Source organism: Saccostrea cucullata, unplaced genomic scaffold (genome assembly GCF_032062105.1).
Source record: "Saccostrea cucullata isolate Sc308-1 unplaced genomic scaffold, CSIRO_AGI_Scuc_v1 ctg8557, whole genome shotgun sequence".
NCBI lineage: Eukaryota > Metazoa > Mollusca > Bivalvia > Ostreida > Ostreidae > Saccostrea > Saccostrea cuccullata.
In genome coordinates, this window is record NW_026938448.1 from 55,465 (window position 1) to 74,549 (window position 19,085).

A 19,085-nucleotide genomic window follows, 5' to 3' on the forward strand; every position below is an offset into this window, starting at 1 on the left:
ACTATGATATCAGTAAGTAATACTGGATGTTCATATCAGAAATTCAACACCTTTAAATGTTGTTGTTTTTTTTTAAACAAAAAATAAATTTACAGTGCAAATTCAAAGTATCTGTATTACTCTTTTTACATTTAAATGTTGTTTGAATTAAGAGTTTATAAACTGTTTTATTTAAGGGGAGTACACCCTCAACTAGCACAGGTCCTTCATCTGCTTATGAGGGAAATATGTATTCTTACATAGAGGCAACAGGTGAATCAAGCGGTGCAGAGGCCAAGCTTCAAAGTTCAGCAATTGATACAAGTACGTTTTATTAGGTGATTTATGAGACATTGTTATCTTGTCTGGTCCGTCTTCATCCGTCTTGTGACTTATATCATCCATTAACATTTAAAAATTTTCAACTTCTTCTCATTTTCAACCGCTGAACCACACTCTCAAAAATGTTTCTCTTTACTCCTTGACATCAAGCAGAAGAATTATTGTCATGGTTTTAAAAAGAATTGAGTCCTCTACCAAAATTAATTGTATAATTTATGGCCCCCAGCTTAGGGTATTCTGCAGTTAGGCTCTCTTGATCATACACTGAATATGCATAAAATATTTATAAATCCCCCCTTGTAAATAGCTGCAATAATTCCTAAGTGAAAATCAGTACATGTTAATAATAATTGAATTAGTTGAATACTGTGACATCACACATTTTCGTGGGGTTTTAATTTTCATTATATTCTAGGTATGAAGAGACCTACGAAATCATGTCCACCACGAAAAGTAAAATGTTACATACATAACTACTCAACAATTCTTCATCCAAGAATTTAAATCCCTAGAACCAAGAGTTTTTACTCAAACCACGAAAATTTGACCCCACGAAAACGTGTGATTTTACAATGTGAAATTTTTTCTCAGCTTTTAGATGATTTCAAGTTGTTTTTCTGTCGTTTTTATGTTGCATTTTGTAACTGATTTTACATGCAGTGTTACAACATTATTAGTGATTATTTCAGTTAATATTATAAACATGACGAATATCGATGGTATTGGTCATGTCGTATGTCTTCATTATTTATACATTTTATTCAATAGTTTCTAGTAATAGATAATAAATCAATGTAAAATTCTGTATTTCTAGGCCAGATTTTCTGTCTGTCTTTCGCTTACCATATGTATGGCACAAATATCGGCACCCTAAGTGTGGGCATTATATCCGGTGGTAACACCCAGACTCTGTTCAGTGAAAGTGGGAATCAAGGAAACTTGTGGAATCAAGCCTATGTTCCAGTTTCACCTACAAGTGGCATTGTAAACACATAACATTTTTTATAGTCTTTTATAATTATTATAATTACCGTAAGTTTTTTAGTATCACTTGTTAAACATTGGTCAGTGTCATCGTTATGATAGTAATACATACGGGTCTTGTAGAGTAGGCTTTCCCCCCTAAAATATTACCCCCGGAAAACTGGCTCTAGAGTAGAATTTCCTTCCGGAAAACTGACTTTAGGTGTAATCTTACGGATCGTTGTTTACCTGCGTTTTTCATTTCCAAGATTAAAGAGTCAAGAAGTATCCCGAACGCAAATTCAATTACAAAAAACAATTGCTGATTCGTTGACTGGGTCGAGAGAAAAAATCTCAACTTCTATCAACACCGTAGTTAAACAATATTTTACAATACAATCACTTGACAATAATCAACTCCCATCTCTTATTATTTGGAAATGATTCCTTGTCAGTTGATGTGAATAACAAAATATTTCATTGTGTCCAAAAGTTCATTCGTGATTCAGGTAGATGTTGATCCCCTTTTCTTCTTCTGTTTCTATGTCATTTAATCATATATGTACAACCTTGATTGTTTATGATGTGAGAATTTTACTTGTGATCATATTAATTATTTATTATCATTATTGTTATATATTTTTCTTTCCAAAGTACTGTCATTTACATGTAACATTATAGATTTACACATTCAGCCCTACTAATGTGTTCGGAACCTTTTATTTTTCGGTGTTCTGCAAATTATAAAAGCCCGATAAAATCAGAGTAGCTCTGGCAGTGGCTCTGGCGAGAGTTAGCGAGACTACAGCGAGATAGAGAAAATTTTTCACGGAAATGTGGCTAGGATGTGACTAGCACGTGGAGACATGGTAAACAGAAAAGTTATGTTGCGTTTTAGTTTTCACCACCCTATAATATCATTCTGTAGAAATGTACTTCAATCGATCTCTCTTGAATTCATTCAAATTTAAATTATAAGTATTCCCTATGATACAAGTTCCCGCTGTCTTAAATTAAAATTTCTTTTTGGACAAATATTTTTGCATGGGAACCGGGACTATATTTTTTGGCGTCAGATTAGCAAATGAGGCCCCAATGTGACTTTAACTGACAAATCAGCTGAATGAGAATTGCATTATGTGTAGCTGCAATAGTGTAGCCCTCTCCGATTTTTTTTATCTGATGTTTTCTGGAGAGGGCTACAATTCCACAGCATCTCTGTAATGGTGCAAAAATATTTTTTAAATACGGGCGACTGCAGGCAGAAAAAGTAGTTTTTACATTCAACTTACTTCTAATAAGACGAGATTTTTTATTCACTGTCGACAACATAGCCCGTTAAACGCGAAAACCATGTAAAATAAATCTTGTGTTTTATCTTCGACAGCCATGACAGTTCACGCGTGACGTACCGAGACTTGCGCTTGAAATTTAGAATAACCAAATAAAGCATGTGTTGGTGTTTATAAAATAATTGTGATGAATAGTATCACTAAACATCGATAAATAAAATCATACCATGTGTTATTTTATTGTAAACAGCGTTACTTAGGCTTAAAATAAGGTAATTCCAAAGAAATCCGCTCCCTATAGATCCTTAATCTCATTGGCTGTCCCAAAATAAAATCTGTCAACTGAAGGTCAGTAAACATGGCGGATAAATTTAAGTTGTGATGTTGACATACACGAAAAATAACTGATATATGGATTGTTCTGTATATTTTTGGACTGATTTATGTCTTGGATAACTACATTTTTTGAGTCAAGGTAAGAAATGTTAATTAAATAGCCATTTGCTGACAATTTGAGCCGAAATCCGTGCGGGAGCGAATCACTTCCGCAGCTGCACCATTACGGAGATCTTAAGGAGTTGTAGCCCTCTCCCAAAATAAAAAAGGGGAGAGGGCTACATTATTGCAGCTACATTATGGGTTACTACGAATACTACAGGAATTTTAAATTACGCTTGATAAATTCCTTTATATCGGTGAATGCAATTGTCAGGTTGATTTCCTGGCCAAAACACGTGATCACGAGTATAGTTATGTAAAAAAATGTTTTGTCCATTTTTAAAATGCATACGAGAAGCTGCTCGTTTTTATTACCCTTGAAGTGCTGGTGTTCTGAACTTGACACTAACTACGTATACATTTTATTAAACATATTTTTTCAACAAATAAAAAACGCCCGTGACATCTTTCATAGTTTCTAATCTTGGCATTTTCCTCATAAGAACATTTTTTGATTTGATCATAGATTGACCTGAACCACGTGTTCGAAGTAAAATGTAAACATGTATTGACGTAAAGGTATTCAATCAACAATTGGTCAGTTGTTCGTGGTTAGATCCTCTGTGCGCATTAATAACAATAGCCATATAAGGCAAACAAAGGTTTTCCAGTGTGGATGATATTACACATTATTTTTTTTTACCAGCGTATCGGTCGCTAGTGAGCTCTAATTTTTGCCGTAAACCATGATAAGATATATTGTTATCCCCCCCTTCCTATAGCCACTCTTTTCTGTTGAAAATCATAAAAGTCTTTCAGAAAGGACTGGAAACACATTTTTCACAGGACATGTTTTCAAAAGAAGCAGACTATAGCAATATCCTGTTAACTGCCAATTTTATTTATAAAACCGGTTCTAACCTATAACCTTTGAATAGATAAAGCTAAACCACTTTCTTGAATTTAAATCACAATAACTATAGTAGGGGTGACATTGTAAGAACTATGAATCTTTAGTAAAATAAATGTTTTAACTTGAAATATTTTGTATTTTTCATGTATATGTATAAGTTTACACCTTCAATTGTTATTTTGGCAATCACTTTAATTATTGTATATATTACAGGGAAAGGTTTTTTAAGTTGCAAGAACTTGTAACCAATCCCTTTGTATTAATTATGCAATAAATTATGTTCAAAACAAAACAACACCGTATGCCAAGGGATTATGAGGAGAGTAGCGTATCAGAAACCCTTGGCTAGCGAAGATGTTAAAACTCACGTTTGTCGTTTATCTTTTTTTCATAAAAATATTTCGTTTGTGGTTTATATTGACTTTACAACAAGGGGGAAATTCTACTCTGAGAAAGAAAGACGGGGAAATTGGACTCTGGTGTGAGTTTCCTCTTCGGGGGGGGGGGGGGGGGGGTTCTAATCTAGAGTACGATTTCCAAGAGGAAAGCTGGCTATGGGGGAAATCCTACTCTACAACACCGGTATAATAAGTTTTTCCTTCTAAGTTAATGTTCATTTATTTAACAGATTGAATTTACTGCCGTCCGTGGAGGAGGTTTCCGTAGTGACATAGCAATTGATGACGTTCACTTTCAGGCAGGTGACTGTGGTGAGTGGCGTTCCCTTGATTATTATCTTATTGTCTTTAGTTTCTATTAAGTCAACGCAAAGCTAACATCAGTTTGTTATTCTTGAACAACATATCCCTCTTTCTTAATATGGTTGCATCATTTTGAATTGGTTTGTATAAAATATCGTTAATGTGTCACAAAAATTCTTCACCTAAAATCTTATTAAAATTTAAAGCCTTGATACAAATTAAACTTGAATGAATGGAATTAAGCATGAAAATGGAAGAGGAATTTCCTTTCTTAAGATGTCGCAGAATACATATGGTATTTTCCGTTTCAGTAATTCCTTCCACGACCACTCCCGCTCCAGTATCTCCGCCCCTCAGTTGCACTTTTGAGCCTGGAGAATCCTGTTTTCTGACACAGTCACCACAGGACGATTTTGATTGGACGAGTGATAGTGTGAGTTCAATATTTTGCTCTCTAGTAGCTTTCGTTTTGAATTTACATTATCTTCTGTGTTTGTGATAGCGTGAGTAATTGTTTGTACTCGATATTTCTGTTAATTAAAGGTGACAGGGTTTCTATCCATTCCGGTATCTTTTTTTTTTTTTACAAGATATGGATAATGAATTGACACGTTTAATAGAGGATTAATCGCCTATAAATATAATTGTTTTTACGATGTGACCGATGGGTCGAGCGCAATTTTGACTTATTAAAACCTACAAACAGGTTACACTTGTACTGCATATCCTCATTGAGAAAAAGAAAAGAAGAAAACACAACAATAAAAAGAATCACCTCCCATTCTCATTCTCGATAAATTGTAAATTTATTTTTGAGGGCTTAAAGCAATTGAGTGCTAAGCTTTTTCTTTTATCGTGAAATGTTTCTTTAAAACAGAGTTACTGTAAACTAGCCCCCCAAAAATGCCTATCAATTTAACTGAGGTGTCTTAAAGTCAATCAAACAAAATCAGTGATAATTTGTTGAATTTTGGCAAACAGTGCGTTGGTTGTTGTAACTCCTTTTCACCAAGGACGGTACCCATTTTTGAAGCCCATCATATCATTTTGTGCATTAAAATCCACCTGCTCATATGTGTATAAAACAGACATTGGTTGAATTCATTTTCACGTATTTCATTCTATAGATATTTCTTTTGGATTCTAAACAAGTTTTACAGCAGCTTTAATAAAGTGTTCAATTTTACTCTAGTTTACTGATTCTTTTTCATTATTTATGCAGTATCTCGAATAACCCTTGTTTAACAGAACTGTTCAATAAATAATGTCATCAGTGCTCGAAAAGAAAAAAAAACCGCTTTTCAAAGAGACGATTTCACTCAGATATTCTTTTTAAATTAAAATACATATCCGTAACATTTTTATTCAATTTCGAATTGTTTTTAAAACACTTTTTGAGTATTGCCGTTCTTGTACTGGAACATGGCAGATCCTATGATTTCCTGTACTTGATTTTTTTCTTTCCGAAAGGTGTTTTTTTCAAGTTCAGGAAAGAAAAAAAACAAGTCAAAAGTTGAAAGATCTGGTGAATACTGTTGCTGTGACAAAATATTAACTTCTGTTTAACCCCAAAAGTTCTTTACTCTTCGTGGCCTGTGGGTTTGGACGCTGTCATTAAGAAATTTAATGTAATGGATTCCTGATTCTGGTTCCTTCCTCTCATAAACCTTGCGATTTTTCTTGCAAAAAGTTTGCTTTCTATTGATTGATTGATTGTATACTGTTTAACGTCCCTCTCCAGAATATTTCACTGATATAGGAGACGTCACCATTGCCGGTGAAGGGCTGCAAATTTAGGCCTATGCTCGGCACTCAGGGCCATTGAGCAGGGAGGGATCTTTATCGTGCTACACCTGCTGTGACACGGGGCCTCGGTTTATACGGTCTCATCCGAAGGACCGCCCCATTTAGTCGCCTCTTACGACAAGCAAGGGAGTACTGAGGACCTATTCTAACCCGGATCCCCACGGCTTTCTAAACTCCTCCAGAAATTAAACTGCCTCCCCGAATAAGAATTTGAATAAGAAGATCACTAGTATTCAAAAATATGGCACATAAACCCGTGATTTTGCTCTTGCAATTCTTTGCTCTTCTCAGGCCTTTACTGTTTTGTCCAGTGAATCTTATTAATGTAAATTTGTTTTGAGGGTTTAAAGCAATTGATTCAAGTTTCATTATCTGTTTGAATTTCAGACAAACGTGGATAAGTACAATTTTTTTTTTTTTTTAAATTATTGTTCAGATATTCTTACATGCTGTCGTTTTTACTCATTTTTCAAAACATAGCGAGATCTTTTAGTATTAATTTTTTTTCACTGTCAAATGTTCCTCTAAAACATTGTGAACTACCCGCAAAATAATGCCTATCAAATTTGCTATGCGTCTTAAAGTCACAATTAGTTATATTTGTTGAATTTTTGCCAACAGTACATAAGTTGTTGTAAGTCCTTGTCGCCAAAAACAGAAACCTCATCATTTTTGTCCATTGAAATCCATCTGCTTATATGTGTATAAAACAGAAATTTGTTGCTGTTAATTTCACGTATTTCAGTACATATTTCTTTGTGAGTAGAAGGATATGGAGGTAACGAACAGTATTCAATCTCAAAGTCCATAAAACAATACAAAATAAGAGCAGAGCAAACACGGAGCCCCGAAACATCAGAGGTGGGATCAGGTGCCATGGAGGAGTGAGCATCCCCTGCCGACCGGTCACACCCGCCGTGTGCTCCTTGTAATGATCAGGAAATAACGGAAAAAATCCGTCGTCAATTCAGTGTATAAATAATGGACTAACAATTGGAATGAAAAACGTCAGTCAGCATTTGACTCAAAGATAAATTGTATTTGCTGACGAAGTCATTGTATCGACCATAGAACTTACGAAATGATGACTTTAAACGAGACTGCTGATATTCTTGTTTCATCAACTTGCTTGCCAATAATTTACCTCGTACACCTTGAGTCTAAACAAGTTTTACAACAGCCTTTATGAAGCGTTTAATTTCACTCTAGTTTACTGATTCTTTACCATTCATTTATAATGCAGTGTCTCAAATATCCCTTTTTTCCAGCTTCCCACAATATTACTATGTGATAAAAAGTGGTCACTAAAACTGTTACCAATTCATGAAAATTCAATAATGATAGAAAGTCAAGCTTAATATTATATGATTTCTATGCTGTACGTCATCGAGATGATGACATTATTTACTGAACAGCCTTCACCTCGTTCAAGTATCATATAATGAAACTAGGTGGTGAGAAGTGGTCACATAAACTGTAATCAATTCATCAAAGTTTTGGTCATGAGAGAAAGTAAACTTAATGTCATATGACTTCTCTGTTGTATGTCATAGAGCTCAGAGCAATATTTTTGAACAGCCCTCGTAACTTGGTCAACTAAGTAGACTTTACGTAATTCAATGAAAGATGTTGCCTTGGTTAAAATTTAAATCTCTGTATATTTTCTCAAGCCTACACCTCCTATAGTTTTAATCTGATTTCAATAATTCTTGTGACATACAGAGGCAAAACTAAGGATAATTATTCCATCTATTGCAATTACAAGTTAATACAGCTCAATGCACTTTTTAAGCTCACATGGTTTTTCGCACAAATTAAGGTCACATTGTTGTACTAAAAAATACCATTTTTGAACTACAGTACAATGGCATAACCCTTTGATATATTACATATATAATGTCAAGCATAAAATAATGTCTTTTAAAATTATTACCTTAAGTTTCAAAAGTGGATGTTTTAAAGGAAAATTTATAAATAAATGGTAGGATGTTTCGACTATACGATTCTACAGGTCTTTACAAATTGTATAAAATGAGCTTTCCTTGATCCCATGTAGTTGAAATTGTTAAATGTTCTTCTTAAAGGTGCGTATTTTTTAAACATCTTTGCTTATTTACCATACTCCTCTTGGTTTCGTCAAAATATAGTGCCGAAAAGGGATAATATTGAAAAAGGAAACCACACTAAAGGGTAGGATAATGAAGTATTGTTTATTATTTTTTTTTTTTTTGAATAGTAAATCCCTTCTATGAAAAGAAAAATTCTTCTGCATTTAGGGTTTGAAACGTTAAAATTTTGCAGTGGTATAAATCTTTCATGATGCTAGATTGTAGAAGTTGACTCTTAAAAATCCCACCTTATTAACATAGAAAGCAGTCAAAGAGATGAAAAATACTATTACCACCCAGAGTTTAAGAGACAAAATGTACAGATAATACAAGTTACAGTGGCTGAACTGTATCCATGTCTACGTTTCTGCCAAGAGCTATTGCTTTCAAAAGAACGGATAAAAAGACAGTTACAATTGGCAAGAAACTACAAAAATTCAAATGAGAATAGTTGTTATTTTTCAGCCATAAATATATCGAAGTTCTACCAATTTATTTGTGTGAATTATTTTTCAGTAAATGAAATAAAACTCAAATTATGTAAACAAATACTTTTAAAATGTATTTTTTGTCTCGATGCACAATATTCTATCATTAGCAATGTGACCTTAATTTGTGCGAAAAACCATGTGAGCTTAAAAAGTGCGTTGAGCTGTAGTTTTAAGTTCAAGTGTTTGTTGTACAAACCAATTAGGGCACAGTACACACAGTCTTGTCAGAGACTTTTGTCTGACAAACATGTATTTCGTTATTTGTTTGAGGTTATTGCTTTTACACTCAATGATTACGGGGTACTCTGTCTATCTGTTCAATACTTTATTATTATATTACTCACTATTATTCCAAGCTCTCTGATTGACTAAAACTTGGTCACATGATCAAGTATATAACAGTATAATGACTTGTGTTACTAGTTAAAGATCCCAAAAACCAATCTGTCCAATGTTTCTATGTACACGAAGAATAATAATATTCTATGAAACAATGATAGTGTTGATCTGACATGGCTAACATGACTTAATTAAATTTCTGAAAGGCAAAATAACAGGTATGTATATTATCTGTATATATTATTTTATCCTAACAAATATTTAGATTTCTCACATTTATTTCAATATACAACACCTAGCCTACTTTATTTCCAACATTTTCAAAACTTTCTCCAGTATAGTCATATATTAAGATTACAATTATGGCAGAAGTATGAGGCGCCGTTTTGGTATTTACTGCCAAAAAGTGATGTCACCTATTCACTTGGTGATATCACCTATTCGAATAGGTAATATCACCTATTCAGATTTTGAATAGGTGAAACACCTATTTGATTTGAATAGGTGATATCACCTATTCAATTAGGTGATATCACCTATTCAAATTATTTATGAAGTAACAACAGCTCCCAAGACTATAGGTCCCTAAATCTTACTTACTTTCACTGTCGTTTTATAACTGATAACTCTAGGAGACAATAGATAACAGTTTTGCGTTTTAGTTTTAATCAACCCCAATAGAAATATTGTAGTTTGTTTTGCTCACAAATCAATTTATTCCAATTATCTATCAGGTAAACTTTAAGAAAAATTGGAAAAACGAATGAAAACTGGGTAGTCCGAATTTTCTTGGTTCCAGTGCTAATCTGTTTATTATAGGGAGCATTCGTTATTCAATGTTATAAGAAATTCAAATAGGTGATATCACCTATTCAAATTGGTGATATCACCAATTCAAATTGAATAGGTGATATCACCTATTCGGATAGGTGATATCACTTATTCGAATAGGTGATATCACCTATTAAGCACGAATAGGTGATATCACCTATTCATTTCCAATAGGTGATATTTCCTATTCGAATAAGTGATATCACCTTTTCGAATATGTGATATCACCTTTTCGAATAGGTGATATTACCTATTGAAAATGAATAGGTGATATCACCTATTCAAATAAGTGATATCACCTATTCAAATAGGTGATATCACTTTTTGGCAGTAAATACCGAAACGGCACCTCATACAGAAGCACAATCTGCTATTGAAACTTTGTTTTGTTCATCACTGTCTTCACTCAGATATTGATTTTAAAAGTTGTTTCCTAATTTATTAGAATTCTTATAATGATGCTATTGAGAAAGTAAATTTACATATACAAAAATCGAAATATTGTTTATTTTAGGATGGAACACCCTCTTCATCAACTGGACCTAGCGCGGCATTTGAAGGTACTACATATGCCTACACTGAAGCTACTGGGTTTACATCCGGACAAAGAGCTGTCCTAGAAAGTTCATCAATTATAACAGGTTTGAATTAATTCCTATAATGTTAAGCCCCAAGATCGTATAAATGCATTGATAATAAAATGAATTATTATAATTGAATGCGGGGTATTTGACTCTAAAATCATTTCTCTCGCATCATGAATCTAAAGATTGCCTTTACCAGCCAATCACTTTTAAATTAACCAATAAATGACCTTGCTCTTGTTCACTTTGTTGTGTCTGTCCTTTGCCTATAATATGTATTATATTTATTTTATACAGCCGATTCAATGTGCCTGTCCTTTGCCTATACAATGTATTATACTTATTTTATACAGCCGATTCAATGTGTCTGTCCTTTGCCTATAACATGTATTATACTTATTTTATACAGCCGATTCAATGTGCCTGTCCTTTGCCTATATCATGTATTATATTTATCTTATACAGCCGATTCAATGTGCCTGTCCTTTGCCTATACCATGTATTATATTTATTTTATACAGCCGATTCAATGTGCCTGTCCTTTGCCTATAACATGTATTATACTTATTTTATACAGCCGATTCAATGTGTCTGTCCTTTGCCTATAACATGTATTATACTTGTTTTATACAGCCGATTCAATGTGTCTGTCCTTTGCCTATAACATGTACGGCAGTAGTATGGGGTATCTGGATGTCATTTACGATAACACCACGGTTTTTGCCGAGTTCGGAGACAAGGGACAAGACTGGCTGCAGGCGAAAGTGACTCTTCCCCCTCCCACCACCTCTGAACCAAATGTATGAAACTTATTTACATATTACATATATATACGAATTATTGTTTTGTTCAGTGTTGAAACAGCTAAATCAGCCTTCTACTGGACAATGCTTGCATGGCAATTGAGTTTGCCGACTCTAATCGACTCAGTAGCTATACTGACTGAACTACCATGACGGTCTCACGAGGGTCGAATATAAGTCTATTGGTTTAAATTTGGAGCCCTTCACTGGCAACGTCTCCAAGTGACTGGAAACTTAAACAACACACAATTAATCAACTTATTCCCACATGGAACTGCAGCTTTCACTACCTGAGTATTTCTAGTCAAAATAGGGTGGAATAAACTAATCACATGTCAAAATTACTGAGATAAAAGGCAACCACGTAAAGGAGAATAAGACCATAACAACTTCCGTTTTCAATGTAATATTTGCAACCCTCCATTCCTGAAAAGTAATGGAGCGCTTAAACAAAAGAATGACGTCACATGTGGATTTTACCTATAGATACAGTTTGTTGATACATGTACATGTGCATCTAAGTCTACATGTAGATCTCTGTATTTTATCTACATATACAGGTTTTTGGTATATGTGTGCCTAAGCATCTATATTCTATTTACAGATATATATATATAGTTTTTTTTAGCACATGTGTATCTAAGACTCTATATTTTTCCCCCTCTTTCGCGAAAGCGAGGGGACATTAAATCTCATTCGTCTGTCTTGCTGTCCGTCAGTCTGTCAGTCTGTCTGTCCATCACAGAAATTTTAACCTTGCCCATAACTTTTGATTAAGTGGAGCTATGACTTTCATATTTCACATGCGTATTTCTTGTGACAAGACCTTTCTTTGGGTACCACCAAATTTGACCTTTTAATCTTGACCTGGGAGTTGACCCACTTTTACACAATTTTTTTTTAACTTTTACTTTAGCAATAACTTTTCAACAGTAAATACTAAGGACTTTTATATTTCACATATGTTTTGTTTGTGGCAAGGCCTTTCATTGGATACCATCAACTTTGACATTTTGACCTTGATCCTGGAGTTTAACCTACTTTTTAAAAACTTTAACCTTGGTCACAACTTTTGAACGGTAAATACTAGGACATATATATATATATATATATATATATATATATATATATATATATATATATATATATATATATATTTATATATATATATATATATATATTCTTGTGGCAAGACCGTTCATTGGATACCAACAATGTTGACCTTTTGCCCTTGACCTTGGAGTTTTAACTACTTATGAAAAATCTTTAACCTTGACCATAAATTTTGAATGGAAAGGGCTAGGGCTTTCTACAAATATATATATATATATATATATATATATATATATATATATATATATATATATATATATATATATATAATCCTCGTGAGAAGGCCTTTTATTGGATACCAAGACCTTTGACCCTCTGACCTTGACTTTGAAGTTTATTTCTTTTCAAAAACTTTGACCTCGGCCACAACTGTTGAATTGCAGGTAGTAGGACTTTCATATTTCATATAAGCATTTTTTGTAGCAAGTCCTTTCATTGGATATCAACAACTTTGACCTTTAGACTTTGACCTTGGAGTACCTATGAAAAAACTTTAACCTTGACCATAACACTTTAGAATGGTAAGGGCTAGGGCTATTATGCTTCATATATGTTATCCTTTTAAGAAGACCTTTCATTGGATACCAAGAACTTTGACCTTGACTTTGACTTTGGAGTTGACCTACTTTTAAAAAAACTTTAACCTTGGTTATAACTTTTGTAAGGTTAAGGTTAGGGTTTTCATACTTCACATATGTACTGCATGTGATAAGACCTTTCTTAAGAAACCAACAACTCAGACCCTTTCACCTTGGAGTTTGACCTACCAAAAATTTATCCTCGACTTTAACTTTTGAACAGGTGGTGATAGGGATTTTGTATTTCACAATCGTATTTCTTGTGAGAAAAACCCTACTTTGGGTAATAATATATTTAATTTGCATTTAAGAAAAGTTTAATCTTCGTTATATTGCCATGCGGGGTCAACAGTTTTTCACAAAGACATCTTGTTCTTTATATTGAGAAGAGACGGGGCTTTCATATTGTATATGTGCATTACCTGTGACAAGATAATTCCGATCATGCTATGATTTCTTACCCTTTGACCCTCACGATTGACCTTATTTTTTAAAATGATATCAACTTCAATGATAATTTCTAAATAAATGACATATGTTAGTGTGTACATATTAGACACAATATATCATTAAGATTAACATCTCAGCCACAAAGACACAGAAAGCGGGGGACCACAATTCTTTGAACTTGCTTGTTTATCTATAAATACACTTTTGGTACATGTGTATCTAAGTCTCTTTAATTTATCTATAGATATAGTTTTTAGTACATGTGTACGTATCTAAGCTTCTGTATTTTATCTACAGATATAGTTTTTGGTACATTTGTGTCTAAGCCTCTATGTTTTATTAACAGATACAGGTTTTTTTTGCTACATGTGTGTCTAAGCCTCTGTATTTTCCCTACAGATATAGTGTTGTTGGTACATTTGTGTCTAAGCCATTGTATTTTATTAACAGATACAGTTTATTGGAACAAGAGGGTCATCCTATAGAAGTGATATGGCTATTGACAACATCCAGGTCGTCACAGGAGAGTGTGGTCAGTAATGCCAGTATCGTAACAGTGAAATATATATGGCCATATCGAGTTGTATTCAATACAACAACACAAATCTAGAGTACAACAAACACAGATCTCTAAAATCATCAGAGGTGGGATCAGGTGCCTTTCAGGAACACGCATCCTCTGTCGACCGGTCACTACCGCCGTGTGCTCTTTGTCAGGATTGGGCAAACGAAAAAATCGTCGACAATTCAGTGTTTAAATAATGGCCTTACAATAAGTAGGAAAAACTTCAGTCAGTTTTTCAACTTAATGATAAATTGCAGCTGACAAGACCATTGTATCGACTATTGGGCTTGCGCTTGATGACTTTAAACAAGAATGTTAATATCTTTGTTTCATCGACTTTTTTGTTTGCAGTTGGGGCATGCTGTTGCATATCTAATCTACTTGGAAATTTAAACCTTATTTGCATTTGCTAAGGATATATTGCTACATAAGTAGAATTGACGATAGAAAATTTTCAAGTCATCACGTTTATCATAAAGCTTAAATGTTAGGTTACCACTTATCCAAATATGAAGGAGATGTATCAGACTCAGATGTATGTCTTATATCATGTTCACTGGGATAATTCGAATCGGCATATGGAGAAAATAGCTATTGACAAGTAATAATACGTTGTCGATATACATTGTATTTAATTGTAATGTTGAAGGCCACAGCAAATGCCTTAATTCTTCTACTTCTCAGGAACCCCAGAGACCTACATTCGATCGAATACCCAGTTAACCGGGTACTCGTTAGTATCCCTACATTTTACTTAAGTAGACATTTCTAAAGCTCCAAATTTTGGAAACTTCTTCAGATATAGCTCTGCATGCCACAATACATTGTAGAAGCAGAATAAATCATGAACTAATGACCTCCCCATTATACTTTTGCTACTGTGTCTCTTCCCCATCGTAGAATCAACATTGTCTTCTGATGTAATGAAAGACAATTGAAACTAGAGGTACTGTGAGCGATGAGCTCACTAAATGATACCCCCCGCCTCCCATATGGTTATAACTGGTGAAAAAGTCCATGTTTTCCTGTGGCCGGGAAACCCAAAATATGTGTCGAATCAAAAAGTAAAATAGGAGGTGCACAATGGCAATATGTAATAAAGATTCTGTGAAAGTTTCATCAAATTTCATTCAGTGGTATGAGAGGAGTTGCGGATAAGAGATGGGTACCCCAAAGCGTAACAGACGGACGGACGGACGGACAGACAGACGGACGGACGGACGGACGTACAGACGGACGGACGGAATTAACGATTACTATATACCCTCCCGCTTTTCAAGCGGGGGGTATAATTACACAAATATTAATAGGAGGTGGTACTCTTGTAAAGTACTGTCTTCTTGGGGAGGAGCACGGCCTGGATTTTGGGCAGGACACCACCCTGGGCGATGTTTAATGAATTCCAAGTGTGGATATTTATGTCGCAGTATTTTCTTTTAAATCTATGATTGCATTTTAAACAATATCCTTTAAGATATTTTTAAAATGAACTGTAAAGATAACGAACGTTGATCGTGCTCAAAAGCCCATTTAAACAGCACAAAGTGTGAGCAGAGTCAACAGAGAGTAAGCCGAGGATCAGGTGAGTGGAGATACTAGTATATACCTAGCCTAGTTCTAAAACAGAGGAGAATCAGGTGAGTGGAGATACTAGTATATACCTAGCCTAGTTCTAAAACAGAGGAGAATCAGGTATATACCTAGCCTAGTTCTATAACAGAGGAGAATGAGGTGAGTGGAGATACTAGTGTATACCTAGCCTAGTTCTAAAACAGAGGAGAATCAGATGAGTGGAGATACTAGTATATACCTAGCCTAGTTCTAATACAGAGGAGAATCAGGTGAGTGGAGATGCTAGTATATACCTAGCCTAGTTCTAATACAGAGGAGAATTAGGTGAGTGGAGATATTAGTATATACCTAGCCTAGTTCTAAAACAGAGGAGAAACAGTTGAGTGGAGATACTAGTATATACCTAGCCTAGTTCTAAAACAGAGGAGAAACAGGTGAGTGGAGATACTAGTATATACCTAGCCTAGTTCTAAAACAGAGGAGAATCAGCTGAGTGGAGATACTAGTATATACCTAGCCTAGTTCTAAAACAGAGGAGAATCAGATGAGTGGAGATACTAGTATATACCTAGCCTAGTTCTAAAACAGAGGAGAATCAGGTGAGTGGAGATACTAGTATATACCTAGCCTAGTTCTAATACAGAGGAGAATCAGATGAGTGGAGATACTAGTATATACCTAGCCTAGTTCTAAAACAGAGGAGAATCAGATGAGTGGAGATACTAGTATATACCTAGCCTAGTTCTAATACAGAGGAGAATCAGATGAGTGGAGATACTAGTATATACCTAGCCTAGTTCTAAAACAGAGGAGAATCAGATGAGTGGAGATACTAGTATATACCTAGCCTAGTTCTAAAACAGAGGAGAATCAGGTGAGTGGAGATACTAGTATATACCTAGCCTAGTTCTAATACAGAGGAGAATCAGGTGAGTGGAGATACTAGTATATACCTAGTCTAGTTCTAATACAGAGGAGAATCAGGTGAGTGGAGATACTAGTATATACCTAGCCTAGTTCTAATACAGAGGGGAGATACTAGTATATACCTAGTCTAGTTCTAAAACAGAGGAGAATCAGATGAGTGGAGATACTAGTATACACCTAGCCTAGTTCTAATACAGAGGAGAATCAGGTATATACCTAGCCTATATAACAGAGGAGAATCAGTGAGTGGAGATACTAGTATATACCTAGCCTAGTTCTAATACAGAGGAGAATCAAGTGAGTGGAGATACTAGTATATACCTAGCCTAGTTCTAATACAGAGGGGAGATACTAGTATATACCTAGTCTAGTTCTAAAACAGAGGAGAATCAGGTGAGTGGAGATACTAGTATATACCTAGCCTAGTTCTAAAACAGGGGAGAATCAGCTGAGTGGAGATACTAGTATATACCTAGCCTAGTTCTTAAACAGAGGAGAATCAGATGAGTGGAGATACTAGTATATACCTAGCCTAGTTCTAAAACAGAGGAGAATCAGATGAGTGGAGATACTAGTATATACCTAGCCTAGTTCTAATACAGAGGAGAATCAGTAGAGTGGAGATACTAGTATATACCTAGCCTAGTTCTAATACAGAGGAGAATCAGGTGAGTGGAGATACTAGTATATACCTAGCCTAGTTCTAATACAGAGGAGAATCAGATACTAGTATATACCTAGTCTAGTGGAGATACTAGTATATACCTAGCCTAGTTCTAAAACAGAGGAGAATCAGATGAGTGGAGATACTAGTATATACCTAGCCTAGTTCTAAAACAGAGGAGAATCAGATGAGTGGAGATACTAGTATATACCTAGCCTAGTTCTAAAACAGAGGAGAATCAGATGAGTGGAGATACTAGTATATACCTAGCCTAGTTCTAATACAGAGGAGAATCAGTAGAGTAGAGATACTAGTATATACCTAGCCTAGTTCTAAAACAGAGGAGAATCAGGTGAGTGGAGATACTAGTATATACCTAGCCTAGTTCTAATACAGAGGAGAATCAGATGAGTGGAGATACTAGTATATACCTAGCCTAGTTCTAAAACAGAGGAGAATCAGATGAGTGGAGATACTAGTATATACCTAGCCTAGTTCTAATACAGAGGAGAATCAGGTGAGTGGAGATACTAGTATATACCTAGCCTAGTTCTAATAGAGGAGAGGGTAGAGATACTAGTATATACCTAGTCTAGTTCTAAAACAGAGGAGGATCAGGTGAGTGGAGATACTAGTATATACCTAGCCTAGTTCTAAAACAGAGGAGAATCAGCTGAGTGGAGATACTAGTATATACCTAGCCTAGTTCTAAACAGAGGAGAATCAGATGAGTGGAGATACTAGTATATACCTAGCCTAGTTCTAAAACAGAGGAGAATCAGATGAGTGGAGATACTAGTATACACCTAGCCTAGTTCTAATACAGAGGAGAATCAGGTGAGTGGAGATGCTAGTATATACCTAGCCTAGTTCTAATACAGAGGGGAGATACTAGTATATACCTAGTCTAGTTCTAAAACAGAGGAGAATCAGGTGAGTGGAGATACTAGTATATACCTAGCCTAGTTCTAAAACAGGGGAGAATCAGCTGAGTGGAGATACTAGTATATACCTAGCCTAGTTCTTAAACAGAGGAGAATCAGATGAGTGGAGATACTAGTATATACCTAGCCTAGTTCTAAAACAGAGGAGAATCAGATGAGTGGAGATACTAGTATATACCTAGCCTAGTTCTAATACAGAGGAGAATCAGGTGAGTGGAGATACTAGTATATACCTAGCCTAGTTCTAAAACAGAGGAGAATCAGATGAGTGGAGATACTAGTATATACCTAGCCTAGTTCTAAAACAGAGGAGAATCAGATGAGTGGAGATACTAGTATATACCTAGCCTAGTTCTAAAACAGAGGAGAATCAGATGAGTGGAGATACTAGTATATACCTAGCCTAGTTCTAAAACAGAGGAGAATCAGGTGAGTGGAGATACTAGTATATACCTAGCCTAGTTCTAATACAGAGGAGAATCAGATGAGTGGAGATACTAGTATATACCTAGCCTAGTTCTAATACAGAGGAGAATCAGATGAGTGGAGATACTAGTATATACCTAGCCTAGTTCTAAATACAGAGGAGAATCAGTGAGTGGAGATACTAGTATATACCTAGCCTAGTTCTAAAACAGAGGAGAATGAGGTGAGTGGAGATACTAGTATATACCTAGCCTAG

General features: G+C 35.0%; 1 protein-coding gene across 1 annotated transcript in view; it reads left to right on the forward strand.

The window, feature by feature from the left end:
• LOC134250325 (MAM and LDL-receptor class A domain-containing protein 1-like) overlaps positions 1-19,085 on the forward strand; it is a gene marked incomplete at its 3' end in the record, with an annotated part of 75,157 nt that overhangs the window by 45,732 nt on the left and 10,340 nt on the right. Inside the window, exons 20-26 of the mRNA XM_062732687.1 lie at positions 177-303; positions 1,136-1,305; positions 4,556-4,637; positions 4,940-5,061; positions 10,718-10,844; positions 11,421-11,587; positions 14,182-14,263. Coding sequence (XP_062588671.1) covers positions 177-303; positions 1,136-1,305; positions 4,556-4,637; positions 4,940-5,061; positions 10,718-10,844; positions 11,421-11,587; positions 14,182-14,263 — 877 coding nt within the window. The remainder of the gene's footprint in view (positions 1-176; positions 304-1,135; positions 1,306-4,555; positions 4,638-4,939; positions 5,062-10,717; positions 10,845-11,420; positions 11,588-14,181; positions 14,264-19,085) is intronic.